This window comes from Cajanus cajan, chromosome 8 (assembly GCF_000230855.2).
Source record: "Cajanus cajan strain Asha chromosome 8, NIPB_CcT2T_4, whole genome shotgun sequence".
Lineage (NCBI taxonomy): Eukaryota > Viridiplantae > Streptophyta > Magnoliopsida > Fabales > Fabaceae > Cajanus > Cajanus cajan.
In genome coordinates this window covers 7,431,393-7,449,643 of record NC_138524.1, presented here as the reverse complement: position 1 = coordinate 7,449,643, position 18,251 = coordinate 7,431,393, and the positions used below count along the sequence as shown (strand labels likewise).

The following is an 18,251-nucleotide window of genomic DNA, read 5'->3' as shown; positions in this document are numbered from 1 at the left end:
TTTTTTCAACTTAAACATGTAGTATTGTTGGATGTTATTTACCTAATTAAAAAAGCTATTAAAATTTAATTGCTTAGAAATTAAAATATGGTAACACATGATCGGTGGAGTGAAGATGAGGTCAGTTCTAAGTGCCAATGCCAAAATAGTTGTGATATAGGAAAAATACTCTATGCAACATTTTTTTTAAGGCTTTAGTGTGTGTTTAGATTATAGTTGAAAAGTTAAGTTGAGTTGAATTCAATTTTTTAAACTTAAATTTAATTAAAAGTGGGTTTACTTAATTTAATTTATGTTTGGATACTTATATTTTAAAAGTACTTTCATTAATAAAAATTTGTTTGAATAATAATAATTAAAAATACTTTTAAATATATGATTATTGAAATAAATACGAATTTTATAATATAATATAAATACTATTTATTTCATTCTTTCTCATGTAAATTTGAATTGATAATATATTATTAAGAAAAATGATGGAAATATTATAAATTATGTTAAAATATTTTAAAAACAACTGAACAATGCAAGGATCCTATAGAAGAAAAAAATCAAAATCAATATTATAAGTAAAAATAAATAAATAGAATAAGTTAACTCGTTAAGGATCATTTAAGGATCTAATTGGTAAACCAAATATGTCCTTAAAAATTATTTTTGGAGATCGGAGTATATCATTAGAATAATTTGATGTCACAACATATATTTAAAATGTTCTGATATATGTTGCAAATTACATAATTCAAATGGTAGTACTTGTGAAGTTTTTTGTTGGTTAATTAGGCACGAGTCATCAACAGATTAAATATTTAATTTACTTGATTACGGCCTTTACCATTTTATGTTGATTTTTGCCTCACTGTATAGTTGTGTAAAATTTAAAAATTTAAAAGGTGAAGACCTATATATATTGAGCTATCATCGTTCAATTTTCTCCATAATTTCTTGAATGAAATAATATATTATTATTTTGGACTATCGATATTAAAATTTAAATTAAAGAATCAAAACCTATTTATCCATTTTGTTTAAAAATATTTCCCAAGGTCAAAAAAATATTAGCCCCATTTGAAAGCCCAAAATGATGTAATCCACTCGCATGACCCAAACGACACCAAAAAATTATTGGCGTGTAGGAGCAGATGTTAGTTTTAAAATTTACTATTTAGTTTATAGTTTTAGTTTTCTTTCCATATTTTAGTTTTAAAATAAGTTTATTTTAAAAACTTCTTATCTTATTAAAAATCGGTTTAAGATTATATTTATATGATAACAATGATGCTAACAAAATTTCATGAATATGAGACACTAGCTCACAATCAAAGATTAAATTGCGCTCATAGAATTAAATGCTAATTATAACAATGTCAATGATGATATTAGTGTTGGTGGAAGCAATGTTAATGCTAGTATCAGTAGTGATATTGCCAATGATTATGTTAATAGCAAGAATGTTGATAATAACAATGTTATAAGTGGTGGTAACAATGATAGTGATGTTAGTGAAGGTGACAATAGAAATATGTGATAATTGTAATAGTAATACTGTCATAACTAGTTATAATGACAATGTTTTTAGTGTGACTATGGCTATGGTAATGTCAATGTTGGTGATGTCAATGGTGGTATGGAGTCAATAATAGTGGTGATGATTGTAGTGACAATACTAATACTAGTGTCGAAAAAGGTTATTGTCAAATATATTGAAAGGTTATTTTTTTAAAAAATAAAAACTAAAAATTGAATACTTCAATTTTTTTTCTTAATATTAAAAATTTAAGTAAAATCATTTTCAAAAAAAAAAAATCATTTCAATTTCCTTTTTGTCAAACATGTTTTATTTTAAAAATCAAAATTAAAAATCTTGTAACCCTATGAGCAAATCCAATATTATTTTTTGGTTTGTTGAAAAAATATAACTCTTTTCCACCAATCAACCATTATAAAGATAAAATTGTACATTGAATATTAATCCTTAATTAAAGAATTCAAGTTTCGAACTATTTAAACTAATAACTTTTGAAATCCAAAAATAAGAATTAGTTTATAATAGGTTGGGTCATTTGAATTTGAATTTAACCATATCCAACTATTGTCTAACTTTATTATAAAAGTTAACGATATTATTGTATAATAATTTGTTGTTTTCATATTATATAGTATACTTTATTTTGATTCATATTTATTCATTCATTTAATTGTAAAACTTTTGAGCAAAATACAGTTGAAATATAAATTTAAATTTTTATTCTCAATTAGTAATAACACTTTATATGTTAAGATTTTTCTACAATTGTCCCTGAATTGTGATAAAACTCGTTGACCAAAACTTTATTTAAAGTTCGTGACAGGTTATTCCTCAAGCTTTACAATCTGTATCAAGTATCAACAAAGAATCTTTCCAAAAATCCTCTTCTACTCTTGACATAATATTTAAAATTATCACTAATATGAAGTTCAATAAAATAATTAAGAAAAGGTGCAATTTTTTGTGATATCCTAAAGAAAACACTAGAAAATGACTCGAACCAAATAATAACTTCTATAGTAAGAAATTTTAATTATGTTTAGTCCTTCTACTTAACACTTTTAAACTTATAGAATATTTTACTTAAAATAGATTTTTAAATTATTTTATATCTGAAAAATTATGAAAATAAAATACAATCAATAATTTATAAAGTAAATAATTAAAAGATACGTATTTCTCTCATTTTTTTCCACTTTCTCTTTCTTCTCCGGCACATTTCTCCTTCTTCTTCTTCTTCTTTTTCTCTTATTCTTCTCTTCTTCCCGCATCACGCCGGATCGCCGCCTCCTCGTCGGACCGCCCATCATGCCACCGATTGTGTTGCTCTTCTTCTTCTCCTTCTTTTCTTCTTCTTCTTCTTCTTCTCTTTTTCTTTTTCTCCTTTTTTTCTCTTCTTCTCCCTTTCTTAACCCTGTCGCGCGCCTCCTCCGGCGGTCGTGCCTCCTCTGTCGGTCGCGCCCTCCGTCGGACCGCCGCCTCTTCCGCCGGTTGCACCCCTCTTCTCTTCCCTTCTCCCCTTTTCTTTTCTTCCCTTTTCCTCTTTTTTGATTAAAAAATAAATTATTATATTTAAGCTTTTCCTCTTTTTTAATTAAAAAATAATATTATTATATTTAAGCAATTGTTGTTTGTATAAGCAACTATTTTTTTTTGTAGAAGCAACCCAAAATGGTTTTTAAACTTTGATGTCACCTGGGACTTCTTCAATGACAAATTTGTTCAGGGTTTATTGTTTGGGTTAAGAAATTCTCTAAGGATTTGTCATTGAAGATGCACTAATTAAAATAAATTAAGTGTTTTAATATTAGAATAATTTAATTAAATCAATTTATAAAAGTTTTTAAGTTAAACAAAAATGTTAAGGTATGTAAAAAAAATTATAAAACTAAATTTATTTCATTTTCAAAAAAAAAATAATGCACTTTCTTCTCTTATTTTCAAATATACCCTCCGTTCTAAAATATAAAATATCAATAATGAATACTAAAATTTAATTTCTAGTTAGCCTTCCCGACATTAGAAGACAATTTTATTTGTGCTTACTTCACTATGAATTGCAAAGAATTGGTCTTTCGATATAATGAATAACCAAAATCCAAATTAAAATGAAATTTCAGATGTGCAATTCAAATGCTGAACTTTCAAATACAAATACGTAAAAACATATCCTCTATATTTCTCATATGCTTGGACCTTATTTAATTCAGCTATTTCTCATACTCATGGACCTAGTTTAATTCAGGGAGAAATTTCATTAAGTCCTTCTCTGCCAAGTATTTATCAAAAACCGAGAATATGTAAGAGAATCAATTTTAATTCATTGCCAACGATGACATAAAACCAATAGTTAATATTTAATCTAATTACTGACATCAATCGATTGAAAGATACGATGGTTTTCTTAAAGGATATATTTATCATTATTTACAATTGTTTATATTAAAAATACATCGACGTGTAACTTTACATCTTTTATGAGAAGCACTTGATATTTATCTTATAAAATAATGTGAACATAATTTTAGCATTAAGAAAGGGAATAACTACTCCAATTTAATTCTATAAAAAAAACTACTTTAATTTAAATTGGTTTTTCAATGATTAAGAAAAACAGAGGGCCTAATAAGCGAATATATCTTGGCATTAATATAATCTTTATTTTAAAATTAAATATAGCATTTTTTTTAAAAAATATCCTAATTAAAAATGATCACATAATTTAAATTATTCATTATAAATATATTCTATTTGTATTAAACAAATATCTATTAAGCGTTTTAATATAATATAGTTTAATAAAACTAAAATTAATAATTAATAATAAAACACAGAAACTAACTTGTCACCAGAATAAATGCCAAACAAAGCGCAATCTTCGCTTACATAAATTCATCAAACAATCTCGATTTTTTAATCAATTTCATATACTATAATTAAATTCCTACCAACCAAAATAATATTCGCTTGCATTCGTCAAACAGAGCACACAGGTTTTAAAAGCCCAACAAACTTGACCTCAACAGACAGACAAAAGCTACATCTCAATTTCATCTTTTTCAAATTGGTCCAAATCTTGAATTTGTTCTTTATCACAATACACATTTCGCATACCTACATTCATTAAAAATGAGATCTAGAGATTTTAAAGGCACAACAAACTTTACATTAACAGAGAGCCGAAAATAAAGGTAACCCCATTTCCAACGCGGACCGAAATTCTTACACAGCTTCCGAGCACAACAAAAAATACTGAAAGAACAAAACATCTTCAAGCATTTTATACTAATCCAAGTATGGTTTCTACGTCATATATTAAATAAAAAGATCGATAAAAACACCGGCCAAATATCTGCCAAACCAAGCAATTTAAACGGCAATTATAAAGGCGAAAAGCCATACGAAAAAAGCACGGTAGATAATCGGGAAAACATAATACCTATAGACGTTAATAACGAAGTGAGGTCCGAAAGAGTTTCTTCATAATCACTGAACAATGTTATTTAATTAAAAAAGATCAACCACAAAAACAATCCAAATGCCCAATTATCACGTCCAGCAAACTACATTCAAAAGCTATCCGAAATTTGACGAACCCACATTACGAGAGAAATATTATGGGCACCGTGCATCTCCGACACGCCCAAACATTGCTTAGGCTTCAGCAAACCTGAGGTAAAAGTTCATGACACGAATCAGTTCCTATTTAATAATGCAGAACTAAAACGTAAATGAACAAATAAAGCATCAAAATAATAGCAATAGAAGAGATAAAAACACTTACCCAAGCTCAGAAAGCTTTAGATGAGACTCAGCGTAATCCGCGAAGAAGGCATCTTCATCCTGAAATCATTAGCAAATCATAAATATTTGAGCTTATTTGTATCATCAAGTCCATTCTAAAAATCAATGTTATGTGAAATATTGGGGAATATACACACCGCGGCATATTTCTCAACCAGAGGGCGGAATACAGGATCACTCAAAAGAGACTTGTCAGTAGGCAGTTGAATGAGACCTTCCTTCTCACCACTCAACAGCTCCCTGAAACATACAAGGACATCAATAAAAATTGAGAGGAAAAAAAAAAACCAGCATAAAGACAATGCGCGAGTCACAAAAATACTCACTTGAAGTATGAGTTGTCAAAAATCAGAGGATTAGTGGTCCAGGGGCCCTCAAATCCAGAACGCTCCTTGTGACAAGATCCCTACAAAATGTATTAGGCAGAATTAGAGAGTAAGGCCACGATTTTAGATGTTTCAATTGTCATACTATCATCGCAGTGTCATTATGCAATGTGGCATAAACAAAATTCAACAAGAACAAGTTTAAAATCATAACATACAAGGGTGTGACCACCAGATAGAGCAACAATATCCTGGTCACTGAGCCCCATAGCTTTTCCGAACACATCACGCAAATGGTCAGAACCTGCAACAATCAGGATACAAACCTTAAGCCAAACAAACACGACCAATCACAAACATTTCTTGGCATTACAAGACCGGAGTACTAACCCTTAGTTGCGTCAGGCAAGCGACCCTCTGGTGGTGGCTCAGGCTTGTCCTGATCAGAAGAAAAAAAACACAATTATCCTCCAAATAATAACAATAAATCGCCATCACAGTCACAAAAAAAACAGCAAATTAGTGCACCAAAATTCACTTCAATTCAGGGTGCCAAAAATAACAAAACAAGGACCAACAAAGGGCGAAAAAGTATACATAGCAAATCCGGTAGAACAAATCGCATAGGTTTAATAACTAGATTAATAATATTGTGCAAAAAATTGCGTCACAGATTTTAGCACCTTACCACGATAAGGAGAGTTGAATTAAACGATTTGCCAAACAAACACGCAATCACAATAATTCAACACCTCTGTTCATAATTACACAGTACAACCACGCGCTAACACAACTACCGTTTACGGCACGAGTAAAAGAAAACCCATGCATAAAAACACAATCAAATCAGTTCACAAAAGTACGATTACTGCATGTAACATCATTGCATGTTACATATAACATACATAATCAATAAACAGAGAACTAAAAACTCGAAATGATATACCTCTCTTCCCGGATGGAAAGGAATTTCAGGTCCACCAGTGACCTCAACGGCAACAACACCAGCCAACTGCGGTAACATAAATACACCGTTAAGCACACAACCATCAAAAACAAGTAATAACTTCTCTCTTCTCAGATCTAGCATAAAAAAAAATAAAAAATAAATAAAAAGTAAACGATAAGAAAAAAGAAATCCGAACGAGAGATTCTGACCTGATAGAAATCGGCGTAGCTCAGGATAGGAAACTCCGCCTTAACCGGCTCCAACAACCTAACAGCGATGTCAAGTCCGTTGTTAGCACCGTGAGCAAGTTCAGCAGGGTGCTTAATGGTTCCGAAGGGACCACCGCTCTTCGTCTTCACGTCGTAGGTTCCAGCCGAGTGCCACCTGCACACAAAACGCATCGAAACGCATCAAAACGACAGTCTATAACTCAAAATCGTATGAAACAGTGATATAGCGCAAAAACTAAGAGAGAGAGAGAGAGAGGCTAACATACGCTATACGGAGCATTAGAGGAGCGCATCTCTTCTCAGCGATGAGGCCTCTGAGCCTCTTCTTCGCCTTGTCAACGGCCTTCTGGTAATCAGCGCTAACGGTAGGGTAAGACTTTCCCATGGCTCACGATTCTGAACAACAGTCGAAGTAAACCGTCACATAACAGTTCATCGTGCGCGAAAAAATGAAATATCGAAAAAATTAAACCGATAAGAATGTGGATCGTGAACCGTAATCAACGATTTCGGCGAAGGAAGCGAACGAACCTTGAAACTTGAGAGCGAAATGGAAATGGAGAAGGTAACCCTAGTGGCACGAGGAGAGCACAAGCCAGGAGTGATGAGGCAGTGGAGTGGAGGGGAAGATAGATATAAATAATGAGGAGAAACGGAGAAAGTTCTAGTAGATGATTGTGAGCCGTTTGATTCTTTTGATCAAGCGGGTGTTATTGACTTGGGGAATTGATGGTTGAGATGGATCTGCACGTGTGAATTGCACGGTGCAGCTAGTTGGGTAGGTGAGAAAAGTTTTTATGACTGACAATTGAGGAGAAAGAGAGAGTTTGATTTTGATTTGGGTAATTTAGTAAAATATAAGCTGTAATAACCCACTCTTAAATATATTTACTTTGTTTTGGGTAATTCAGGAAAATATAAGCCGTAATAACACACTCTTAAATATATTTATTTTTATTGATAAAAATTTATTAAAAATTATAAAATTAAATAGAATAGGAGATTTATCAAATTTTATATTTTTTAATAAATTTCAATCTATTAAAGAATGTATTTAAAAAAATATAATTTAAATATAATTTTTTATATATTTAATATTATTCTCTAATCAAAATTTGATTTTTACTGTATATATTATCAAAGTAAAATTTTAAATAAAATTATAAGTGTATATTATTGAAGTAAAATTTTAATTATAATTAAAAAAATAATACCAATTATATATAAAGGACTTAAACTAAAATTTCTTTTTAAAAAAATGTATCGTTGACATTCTTCATTCAAAGAAAATTTTATTTGAATAATTTAAGAAAAATGTTAAAATTTGTGAGGCCTGCCATATTACATTTCTTCCAATTTTAATATTTAGTTATGAGTAAAGATGAAAAGAGCACATGAATTATTGTTAAATGATTAATTTTGATAATATTTTTTTCATAAATCCTAATAATGCTACTTTTTCTTTTAAAAATTAATAAAGTAAAAAAAAATCAATTGATATAAACATATTTTTATGAAATTTTTTTTTTATCATCTCTCAATTTCTTTCATTAAAATAAGTGGAAAGCAAATATTGATTTTTTATTTATCTAAGCAATACATTATTTCATCCTGTTTTTGTTTTCTATTTCTTTATAAACTATTTTATCCTTAATATAAATAAAGCATGGGAAAGAAGACGGGATTGAAAAGGTCATAGACTGTGGATTCTTTTTAAATTATTAAATAAATAAAAAAGTCATGGATTATTGTTATCAAAGAAAGTGAAAACGGATTTCGTGGCGCTATACCATAAGTCCCTTTGACTATTATATTTTCGGATTTAAATGACGAACATGCCCCCGTTGACGTGACGAGTATATTTGCTGCTTTTTTTTTCTGTCAAGGAGAGTATTTGCGGGCAACAATATTCATTCACTCTAAAATAGAGTGGATTAAGTTGAAAATAAGAGGGATAAAAATAAAAGGAAGAATACTAAAAAGTAATAAATGTTTAGGGTTTAGGAATGTTTTTTAATATTCATTCGTCTTAAGATAATCTTTAATATTAGGAATGTTTTTTAATATTACTCGAAAGGAAACGTGAAAACTAAAGTTTTTTTTTTTTATTAAAGAGAATAAAAATATTTTTTAAAGTGCAAATTGCAAATATTTATTCATAAATAAGTAAAAACAAAAAAATAAAACCGTTTAATTATTGACGGAAAAATTATTAGTTTTGTAGCAATTAACTATAAACAAATTAATAATTAAACATGTTCCTAAATACTTTTTAGGAATCTCTTTACAAAAAAAAAAACTTTTTAGGAATCTTATTTTTTCTGCAACGTTTTAGGAATTTTACTCTTAACTACTTAATTTGAGAATAAAAAAAATAAATTCCATACCAAATGCAATCTGAAAATTGTGAAAAGTAAACCGACATGTGCTTGTCTGGTTGGTCCAAATACAATTACAATCGAATTTCTTAAATAAAATTCTGATTTAAACTTTATGGATGAAAAAAAAATTATTTGAAAATAAAATTTATTAAAGTAGTTAGTTGATGGAAAGAAAGTATTATTGATAGTGGATATTTTAGGTCAATAATAAGGTGATTCAAAAATATTATAAATATTTCTAAGTAAAAAAAAATATGACTTTCATATTATACTAAAATTTTTATTTGAAATTGTTTTAAATTTATTCCAAATTAAAACTTTTAAATGTGGGTCAAAATTAAAAATAAAAAAGGTTGACACTCGAAATTACACTCATAACGGATTAATGCAAAGGTTTTTTATATTTAAATAATATGTATTTTTTTTTATCAAAGATAACTATATTTAAGTAAAGTATATTATTAAAAATACAAAAATCTACTCTCAAATATTTAAAGAAAAACAGTAAGTACATACTCAAAATTAAAACTTAAATAAAAAAACTTTATAATAATTGATATAAGTGATGTAAAGATTTCAATTTAAAGGTTTATATCTAAAATGTTAAAAATGTATATTAGGATAAAACATGAGTATAATTTTTTAATGTATGATTGATGTTATTTTTCAATTAAAATAAAAAAATTTACTTAAATAGTATATATTTATATTTAATATAATTTTTATTAATATATAATTGTGTATAATATTAAAATAAGATTTAAATTTTAATTAAAAATTAATACAAAATATGCTTGAAGAACTGTAATTAATTTTTGTATTATATTTAATGTCGCATATTTTTAATTACGCAACAATTCATCTGAAAAACCAACGTCTAATTCAAAATTCGCGTGCAGCGCGAGACTCCATGAGTGGAAGGCTATTTACGTAATTAAGCTTCAAATTTCTAAACGGAGCTGGTAACCTTCCATGCTGAAATAATAAAATATGTTTAAACTCCAAAGTGTGAACACGTTCCACTTCAGAAGATTCCATTCTGAGCAATATTAATGTCACCGTCGAGGCATAGCCCCTTCCATACTCCTTTTTCCTCACTCAATTTGGTTGCTCCCCGACGACGTGGATATGCTTGACTTTGTGCTGTCCATACTAGTTGTATGTATTATAAAACTCAAAAAGGCTAGCTATCATTGAGATGTTCATCATCAAATAATTTTCAAATTTTTTTATATAAATTCGGCATTCCATGCGTAGTCTATATTGGGAATTATCATTGATATTAAATAATTCTTTTTGCCTGAAATCAATTTAACAATAATTTTTGTTTAAATAAAATTAATTTGAATGCCACCGATAACTTTTTTATATTTATAAAAAAATTAATTTATAAATTAAATTAAGCATTAATTTTTTGTTTTTTTTATGAGTAAAATTTTGTTAAAATTTAAGAACGAAAATTAGAGTTTAGTTTTAATGTAAAACTAATAACTAACACATAGCATATAAAGAAAGGCATAATTAATATGAAAGATTTTTACATTGGCAATTAATAAATAAATATTTTAAATCAAATTTTAAATAACTAATTTTAATTGTAGTTTTATCATTTATCAACCTTTGTAAATTAAATGCGAACAATTATTGTGACGTTCGTGTTTAATTTAAATTGTTTGTTAAGTTTGATTTAACTTATTGATGGTTAGTTAATTAAATTATTTGTGTTGTATTTTAATTTAATTAGTTGTTGTTTGGTCTTGATTGAAATTGTTTTATTGTAATAATTAGTTTATTGTTGGTGTTGAGTTGTTTTAAGTGGTTTTTGTTTTTTAGAACTTAGTGTAAACCGAGTCTTTTAGGTTAGTTTGGGAAAGGAGATGAGCTTATTAAGTTGTTTTAAGGGGTCACAAAGGGGTTCTCGTGTCATAAGCTCATAACTTATTTTTTGAAAAGGGAATAAAAGAGAGAGAAAGAGATAAATTGTGTAAGAGAGCTCCCATGCCCTGACTGAATCTTCCACTCCCATTTTTCCTTGCTCGTGAAGTTGACCTTAACTCTTAAAATCCTTAGGCATTCTTGAAGTTGGTTGTCTTGTTTGGTTGTTGGTTGTGTGACTAGTTTAGTGGTTGAGGGTTTATGAGTATAGATAGTGCCCGTACAGAGTCTTTGGACTTTTGTGTTTCTTAGCTGTTTAAATTTAAGAAAGGTAAGGGAAACTTACCTATTCTTCTATGTATTTTGCATGTTGAAATGAGGTCTGAAATACATTGTATTGATTGTCAAGATTCTTGTTGGGTGCTTAGTTAAGTTAAATGAAGTGAGATAGATTTATTGCATTTTTGTTGACCATGGTTGTGGCTCGATAAGTTGGTTGATATTTATAATTTTTTATTTTGCATGTTATTTTGTAGTTGGAATCATGTTCTATAGTGATGATTATATGAGTTATGGTGGTTTATATTGATTTTGGAGTTAGTAGATGAGTTAAGGATGGATTTTGGTAGTTTAAGAAGTTCAAAATTCATGAGTTTTGTGAAGTGTAGACCCTACACCCGCACTGATCGAACAAAAAGCGTATGACCGAGTGCAGTGAAGTTGGAATCAGTTTTCATGAAAGTTGTAGTCCTGAATGTTGGTTTTTCAATGACATTAGAACCAGTCAATAATGAGATCTATAACTCAAGTAATAATATTTTTAGTGACCAAAGTTTAAGCTGTCAACTTGTATGTAGATTGTTGCAATTTTTTAGGTTTTTAGCATAGTAAATGATGAAATTAGAATTTGAGGCATACAAAATAGTTGTATATAATATTTTTATCTTCCATATGAGATAAATACGAGTTTGTTCTAGTTGGTAGAACTCCATTTGTTTTGTGTTATACATAATTGACGTTGTATGCTAATTGACAATTACATGTTGAAAACGTTATATGTTGATTATCTTATAACATATGGTAATATGTGATGTGTTAAGATATTAAATGTTGGAACATAATGAATTATTGGTATTTTAAATTGTTAAATGATAATACTTGATGATGAGTATCATTGATGTTGAGTTGGGTATTGATGATTAATTTAATGAAAATTGAAAGTTATAAGGTCGTATAATGTATACAGTGTTAAAAGTTGTTTTCTTTTAAGGTCTATGTGGTTTAGGTATGGAAGTAGTCAAATCATATCTTAGTTAAATGATTAATTGAGTAAAGTACAAAATCAAAAGTTAAATTCTCCAACCTAGTATCAGATGATTGTGATATTTAGAGAGTAGTTGGTGAGTTAATCTCATAGGTGACTTAGTTAAGCTACCTAACATCGTGGTAGATTCATACCCAAACTATTTTACCTTTACATAGTACCATACTCCATTGTTTAAATGACAAAGTTTGAAAAACCAAACTAAGTTGTTTATACATGACTTTCTCACAAGGCTTAACATTGTACTATACCTAACTTGTTTGAGATAAGTCTAATGTTGTGATTCAGTAGGGACAAATCACTTAAATTACTCACTTTAATTGTAGGAAATCTTTATAAATTAACATGTGTGACAACACATTAGTTTTTATTTTATTTTAAGTTTTGTGCTGCAGTTGAAGTTGTTATGTTGATATTGTCATACATGTTGTAAGTTGTACTAATTATTGAAAGTTGAGATTGATGTTGACTCAATTACTAAGTTGTTTGGTTATATTACTTGATTAAGAGCATTACATTATTATGTTGAATATTGGACACATTGTTAAGTTGTTATTATTGGAAGTTGTTTGATGATTAAATTGTGAATTATACTTTTAAGTTGTAAGTTGATTACCTATTGATGATATTTATGTGTGTTTTCTTGCATAAGCTTACCATTATTTTTCCTTGTAATTGAAACTATCATTACCATGTTTGATATGTGAGCATGATAGGATTAGATTTGTTGCTTGGAACTTTATTAAGTTGTCAAATGCGGTATGTTGTTGTTTGATCCCACTGGAAGAGATATCTTATTTTTTTTGTTAAACATTGTCTGACAGTCTAACCTTACTTGTAGTTTATGGTCTTGAGTTGTATAATGTTTATGTTAAGCTTTTTCTTTTAAGTTGTGTACCTCTGGCTCTGCATGACTAGTCTATGTTTTTTATATGTTTCACTTAGATGTTATATATTTAGCTTCTGGTAGTTATTTATTTTCAATGTAAGTGTAGTGACCATATCTTGGACGAAAACATTTTTAGGGATCATTCCTCACTAAGAGCATTTGTATAAATTCTTTTAATTTTGTTATCTAGTCGAAAGTTTTACTTATCCAATTTTTTAAGTGCAAATTATCTTGCCCAATTTTTTTTTTCAGCTACTTTTCAACCAAAACGTTTTTAGGAGTTCTTTTAACCTCTTTATTTAAATTAATTTTTATTTATGAATTAAAATTTAATAGTTTTATAAAAATTAATAATAAAAAACAATCTTGTGTTGAAGTTTAAATCATTTATCATTAATAAAAAAATATTATTTTTTTGTGCTTAAAAATACTTTCAACTCTTATATATTAAACATGAACTAGATAGATCATTGCTAAGAGACATTGATCTATATCTAAAAGACATGTTCCTTATTAAAAATTAGAATTATCATAAAAGAGTGGAGATATTTATTGCCCACCTAGCCTCTACCACGGGACAATTGATGCAACCCGCAACAATCTCCCCCTCAGTAATTGTCCCGCTAGGTATCGAACTCATGACCTTGGCTCTGATACCAATTTTTGGATCGAGCGCTTACCACTAGGCCAAAAGCTATAGCTGATAGTCAGGGCGCAACTCTTTTTACTTAAGAGCGCAGCAGCCCAAGCGCCATGATTCTCATTTTTGATATCTATTTTAAAAAAACAAGATTCTCAAAATATATTATTTTTTGAGAATCACTTTTATCACACTTTCTCACGAAATATTATCACGAGGGTTGGGAATCTAACTTGCCCAATCAAGAGATTTTTTTTATAATTATATAAAAGATCACAATATCATTTTTAAAATAGAAAATATACAGTTGAGTTTTTATTTTTTAAAATATTTTTTTCTTTCTATTTATATTACCCTTTCTCCCTTTCTTTATTGCTCTCTCCATTTCTCTCCTATATTTTTATTTCTCTATATATTTATTGTATCTCATTATTTTTTGACTTTATTAATTTTAATAAATTTGATATATTAAATACGAATTTCTATATTGCAATAGAGTATTTTTAGGAGTTTTTTTTTTCTGGATGATAGAGTTTTTAAGGATTTTTTAAAAAACTTTTTATTAAATTTTGTTTTTATTTTCTTAACTTCTTATCCAAATAAAAACAATATTCAAATATAGTATAAGTCTTTTTATTATCATAAATCTAAAATATTTTATATGTTTTAAATATCTGTTTATACAAAATTTAAATATGATTTATATATTCAAACATAATATTTATTTGTATATAATTTATTATAATTTTTAGTTATATAATGTATAGCCTACTAGTATTATTAAAATTTTGTTTTTTTACACTTTAATGGTATTATTTGTTAATACTTTTTTAAATTTTTTTAATAAAATAAAATAATATATTTTTATCTTTCTTAATTATAAGGTAACATTTTTTTTGTTTGTTTCTCTATTTAAATAATTTTAACTATAAATTTTAAAATTTTAAAAATAGTTTTAAGTTTTATCAAATGCAATATTATTATATAAAAAATTTGGTTATATATGTAATTAAATTTTTATTATCTTTAAAAAGTAATTAGATTATAAAAACTTTAATGTCATATTTGTAAAAAAAATTAAATAAATGGGTATATTTAACGAGATTATTTTAATAAAATATATTTTTGGTAAAAAATTATTTATATACTTATGAATATATTATTATAAAAAAATGTGAAGATCTTTAATTCTTGAAAATCTTGTATGAATATTTTGAGAAAACTTTATGAGTAACCAAATGTATTTTAACTGTTCATAAAAACAATGATTTTCAGAATGTGTAATTTTCAAAAATTATGATTTCTAGGTATGAAGAAACCTCTCCCCTACTAAATGTCTCCTAACTTTTAAGCACAATTTTTTTAGACATTTTAGTTCAATTTGACGATTCCTGCCACGAACTTAGCACATAACAAAATATCACAAAAGGTTTTCATCAAGTTTAGTCCTATTTCTAAAAGCATGAGTATCTTTTTTTGGCTTAATTTATTATATATATTGTGACTCACATCAACTTCAAAACTAATTTAACTTGATCTCATTAGATGAAATATATGACTTGAACTTTAAATCTTAAACTCAAATTAAGTTTTTATTTTCTTTTAACTCAATTCAACCATACCTTAAACGAGGCTTAACCTGCAAAATCTAGTACAAATATGGTTATCATTAATCATGAGCCTCATTTGAAAACTCATATTGAATTTGACTTTTTTAGCATGAAGTTTGTGACCAACCTAACTTAAACCCACTTTATGAAATGTGCTTTAAATTTTGAACATAACTTAAATATGTTTCTTAGTTTGTTTAGCTTGCCCAAAAAAAAAACTTGTACAAAATAGATTTTCTTTAGACTAATCTCACTCTAGAAGGTTAAATTCTAATTAATCAAATTTCATATCACCCACAATTATAATCAATGTAAAGTTTGAGACAACAAACCTAAAACTATTCGGTGAAATGTAAATTTTGTGCTTCAATTTTTTTTATCAATATTTTCTTTTTTACCATTTCAGGTTAGTACAATCACGTCCTAATTAACACTTAATCATGAAAAACTCGTGCAAATAAACTTGTGTCTCATTTTAAAAACATAAATTAAATTATAATATTTTGATCTAACAAACTATAACTTAGGGCATCAAATTCACAAACCTTTTTTAACTAGTTAAACCTGTATGATGAAATGTTTGACTTAGGTTTTAAATCTTAAACACAAATTAAATCTATTATGTAACTTGAAAAAAACATGCAAAAAACTTAAATATTTATTTTTTCGTTGTGTTCTAATCTAGCTCCATATCCTCTGATCACAATCACATACAAAAGTCTCATTTTTTTTTAATAAACTTCTAAAAATAAAACTATAAGATTATTAACAAATTTTAAAAATTAAAATTTAAACTATAAACTAAAAAATAATAATTATAATGTCTTAAAATTTTAAAGTTTCAAACTAAGTACTACCTCAGATATAAATTACGGACCCACTGATAAGATCGAAATCTAGAATCAAAGATTTTGTCTTAAACGAGGAAAATGGTTAATTCTCAATTCTTCTGGACTTGGGCCATTTGTGGATAACGGTCCAAAACATGCACGGCCCCATTCAATTGTTTTTAATGATATATACAACTAATTTTTTTTTATATGTTCTTTAAAAAAAAAGTCATAAAATATTTGTACTTTTGAAATTTTTGTTTTAAAATTTGCACCCAACATTTAATCTAACAGTTTTTTCTTCTGTTTTACACATCTTTTTCCATTCTTTCTTTAGTTTTCACATGCATCCATTTACCTTCTATTGCCTAACTATTTCAATAAATAATTTTAATTCTTTCGGTTTTATATTATTCTCTTTTCTCTCTTTTTTCACTTTTCACATTATTATTCTCTCCCTCGCAACTTTTAGATTTTGCATGCACACAAGACGTAGAACTAATTTTTAACAATATTATAGGTGCGTGTGATTTCCTTTACAGTGTCAAAAGTGACAAGCCAAATGTGCATTTTTTCTTCGAGCATTTTTTCCCATTTACACGTATAGAAAACACAACATCAAATAATTGTGTTTTTAACATACTTTTGAAAGTACTCTCTAAAATAATAAATTTAGTATTTTGGAAAAAACTTTCTTGAGTCATGTAAAACAACACTTTCGGAAAGCACTTTACGGAACGTTAATTTTACTATTTTTGAAAGTATTTTTTAGAACATGAAGTTTACTATTTTGAAAAGTATTTTTCAAAAGTGTCATTTCACGTAATTTTAGAAAGTTCTTTCGGAATAGTAAATTTAACGTTTTGGAAAATATTTTATACGAGTCTGTTAATTTTCTTATTTTTTAAAATACCAATTTTAGTATTTTATAAAATACTTTCTAAAAATATGTAAAAAACACAAATCTGAAAAATACTTTTCAGAATATTTATTTCACTATCTTGAAAAGTCCTTCAAAATAGTGAAATTAGTATTTCGGAATGTATTTTTCATAATACTAAATTTAATGTTACAATTTTTGAAGTGTGAAAAGGAAGGAGATGTTGGAAAAAAAAATATGTTTATCTTAACAAAAACTATTGAAGAAGTTGCACATACCTATAGTATTGTCACACACTAGTTTTACAGTCTGAGTGCGTGCGAAAAAGTGAAAGAGATGAAGAGAAAATAGTGTAATGTAAAAATTAAGAGAACTAAAATAACCTATTAAAATAAAAAGGGAAATTGGGATGACAGAATGATATAAGTGAAAATTAAAAGGGAGAAGGAATGAGGTATGTGAAAAAGAAAAAAAAAAGTTGTAAAATAAAAGTTAGAGGTGTAAATTATTATTATTTTTTTAAATTAAAGATATTTTAATAATTTTTTTTAAATAAAAGAGATATACTGTTTAAAAAAAAGGATGTATATATAATGATTTTTTTTTTTAAATTATTTTTTATTTTTTATGATGTGCACGGCCCATTCTAATACTTTACACTAGTGATAGTTAAGTAAATGTAATGTATTTTTGTTAAATAACTAATTCACATCAAACTTTAGGAAAATTACGAAAAGAAGATAGGGTCCATAAAAAAAAAAAAAGAAGTCAGGATCAGGGAGGTACTGCACTTACCAATAAATAATTTCACCTTCTTATTTTCTCAACTGAGTAATTAACCATTATCTCATAAAATAGAAAACATTATACAAAAATGTTGAAATAATATGCAACCTAAATCAATTGGGAAGTTTTATTTTATACACACATAATTATGTAAATTTTAAGTATTATTTAGTATAATGTCCAACATAAATCTTAT

The 18,251-nt window shown here is 27.3% G+C and overlaps 1 protein-coding gene across 1 annotated transcript; it reads right to left on the bottom strand.

The window, feature by feature from the left end:
* Positions 1 to 4,950: 4,950 nt before the first annotated feature.
* LOC109798834 (L-ascorbate peroxidase, cytosolic) lies at positions 4,951 to 7,529 on the bottom strand. Its single transcript, XM_083061773.1, has 10 exons — positions 7,372 to 7,529; positions 7,107 to 7,236; positions 6,820 to 6,994; positions 6,608 to 6,673; positions 6,052 to 6,100; positions 5,880 to 5,965; positions 5,662 to 5,741; positions 5,473 to 5,575; positions 5,316 to 5,374; positions 4,951 to 5,201 (listed from the first exon to the last, which is right to left on the bottom strand). The coding sequence occupies exons 2-10, from the start codon at positions 7,223 to 7,225 to the stop codon at positions 5,186 to 5,188; spliced, it is 753 nt and encodes a 250-aa protein (XP_082917899.1). The 5' UTR covers positions 7,226 to 7,236; positions 7,372 to 7,529; the 3' UTR covers positions 4,951 to 5,185.
* Between the last annotated feature and the right edge of the window lie 10,722 nt (positions 7,530 to 18,251).

Excerpts from the sequence above, each read along its gene's own strand:
- LOC109798834 (XM_083061773.1), bottom strand. The coding sequence starts at position 7,225 with ATGGGAAAGTCTTACCCTACCGTTAGCGCTGATTACCAGAAGGCCGTT. Across the intron at positions 5,966-6,051 it reads CTTGCCTGACGCAACTAAGG|GTTCTGACCATTTGCGTGAT; the intron begins GTTAGTACTCCG and ends TGATTGTTGCAG. Across the intron at positions 5,576-5,661 it reads TTTGACAACTCATACTTCAA|GGAGCTGTTGAGTGGTGAGA; the intron begins GTGAGTATTTTT and ends TGTATGTTTCAG.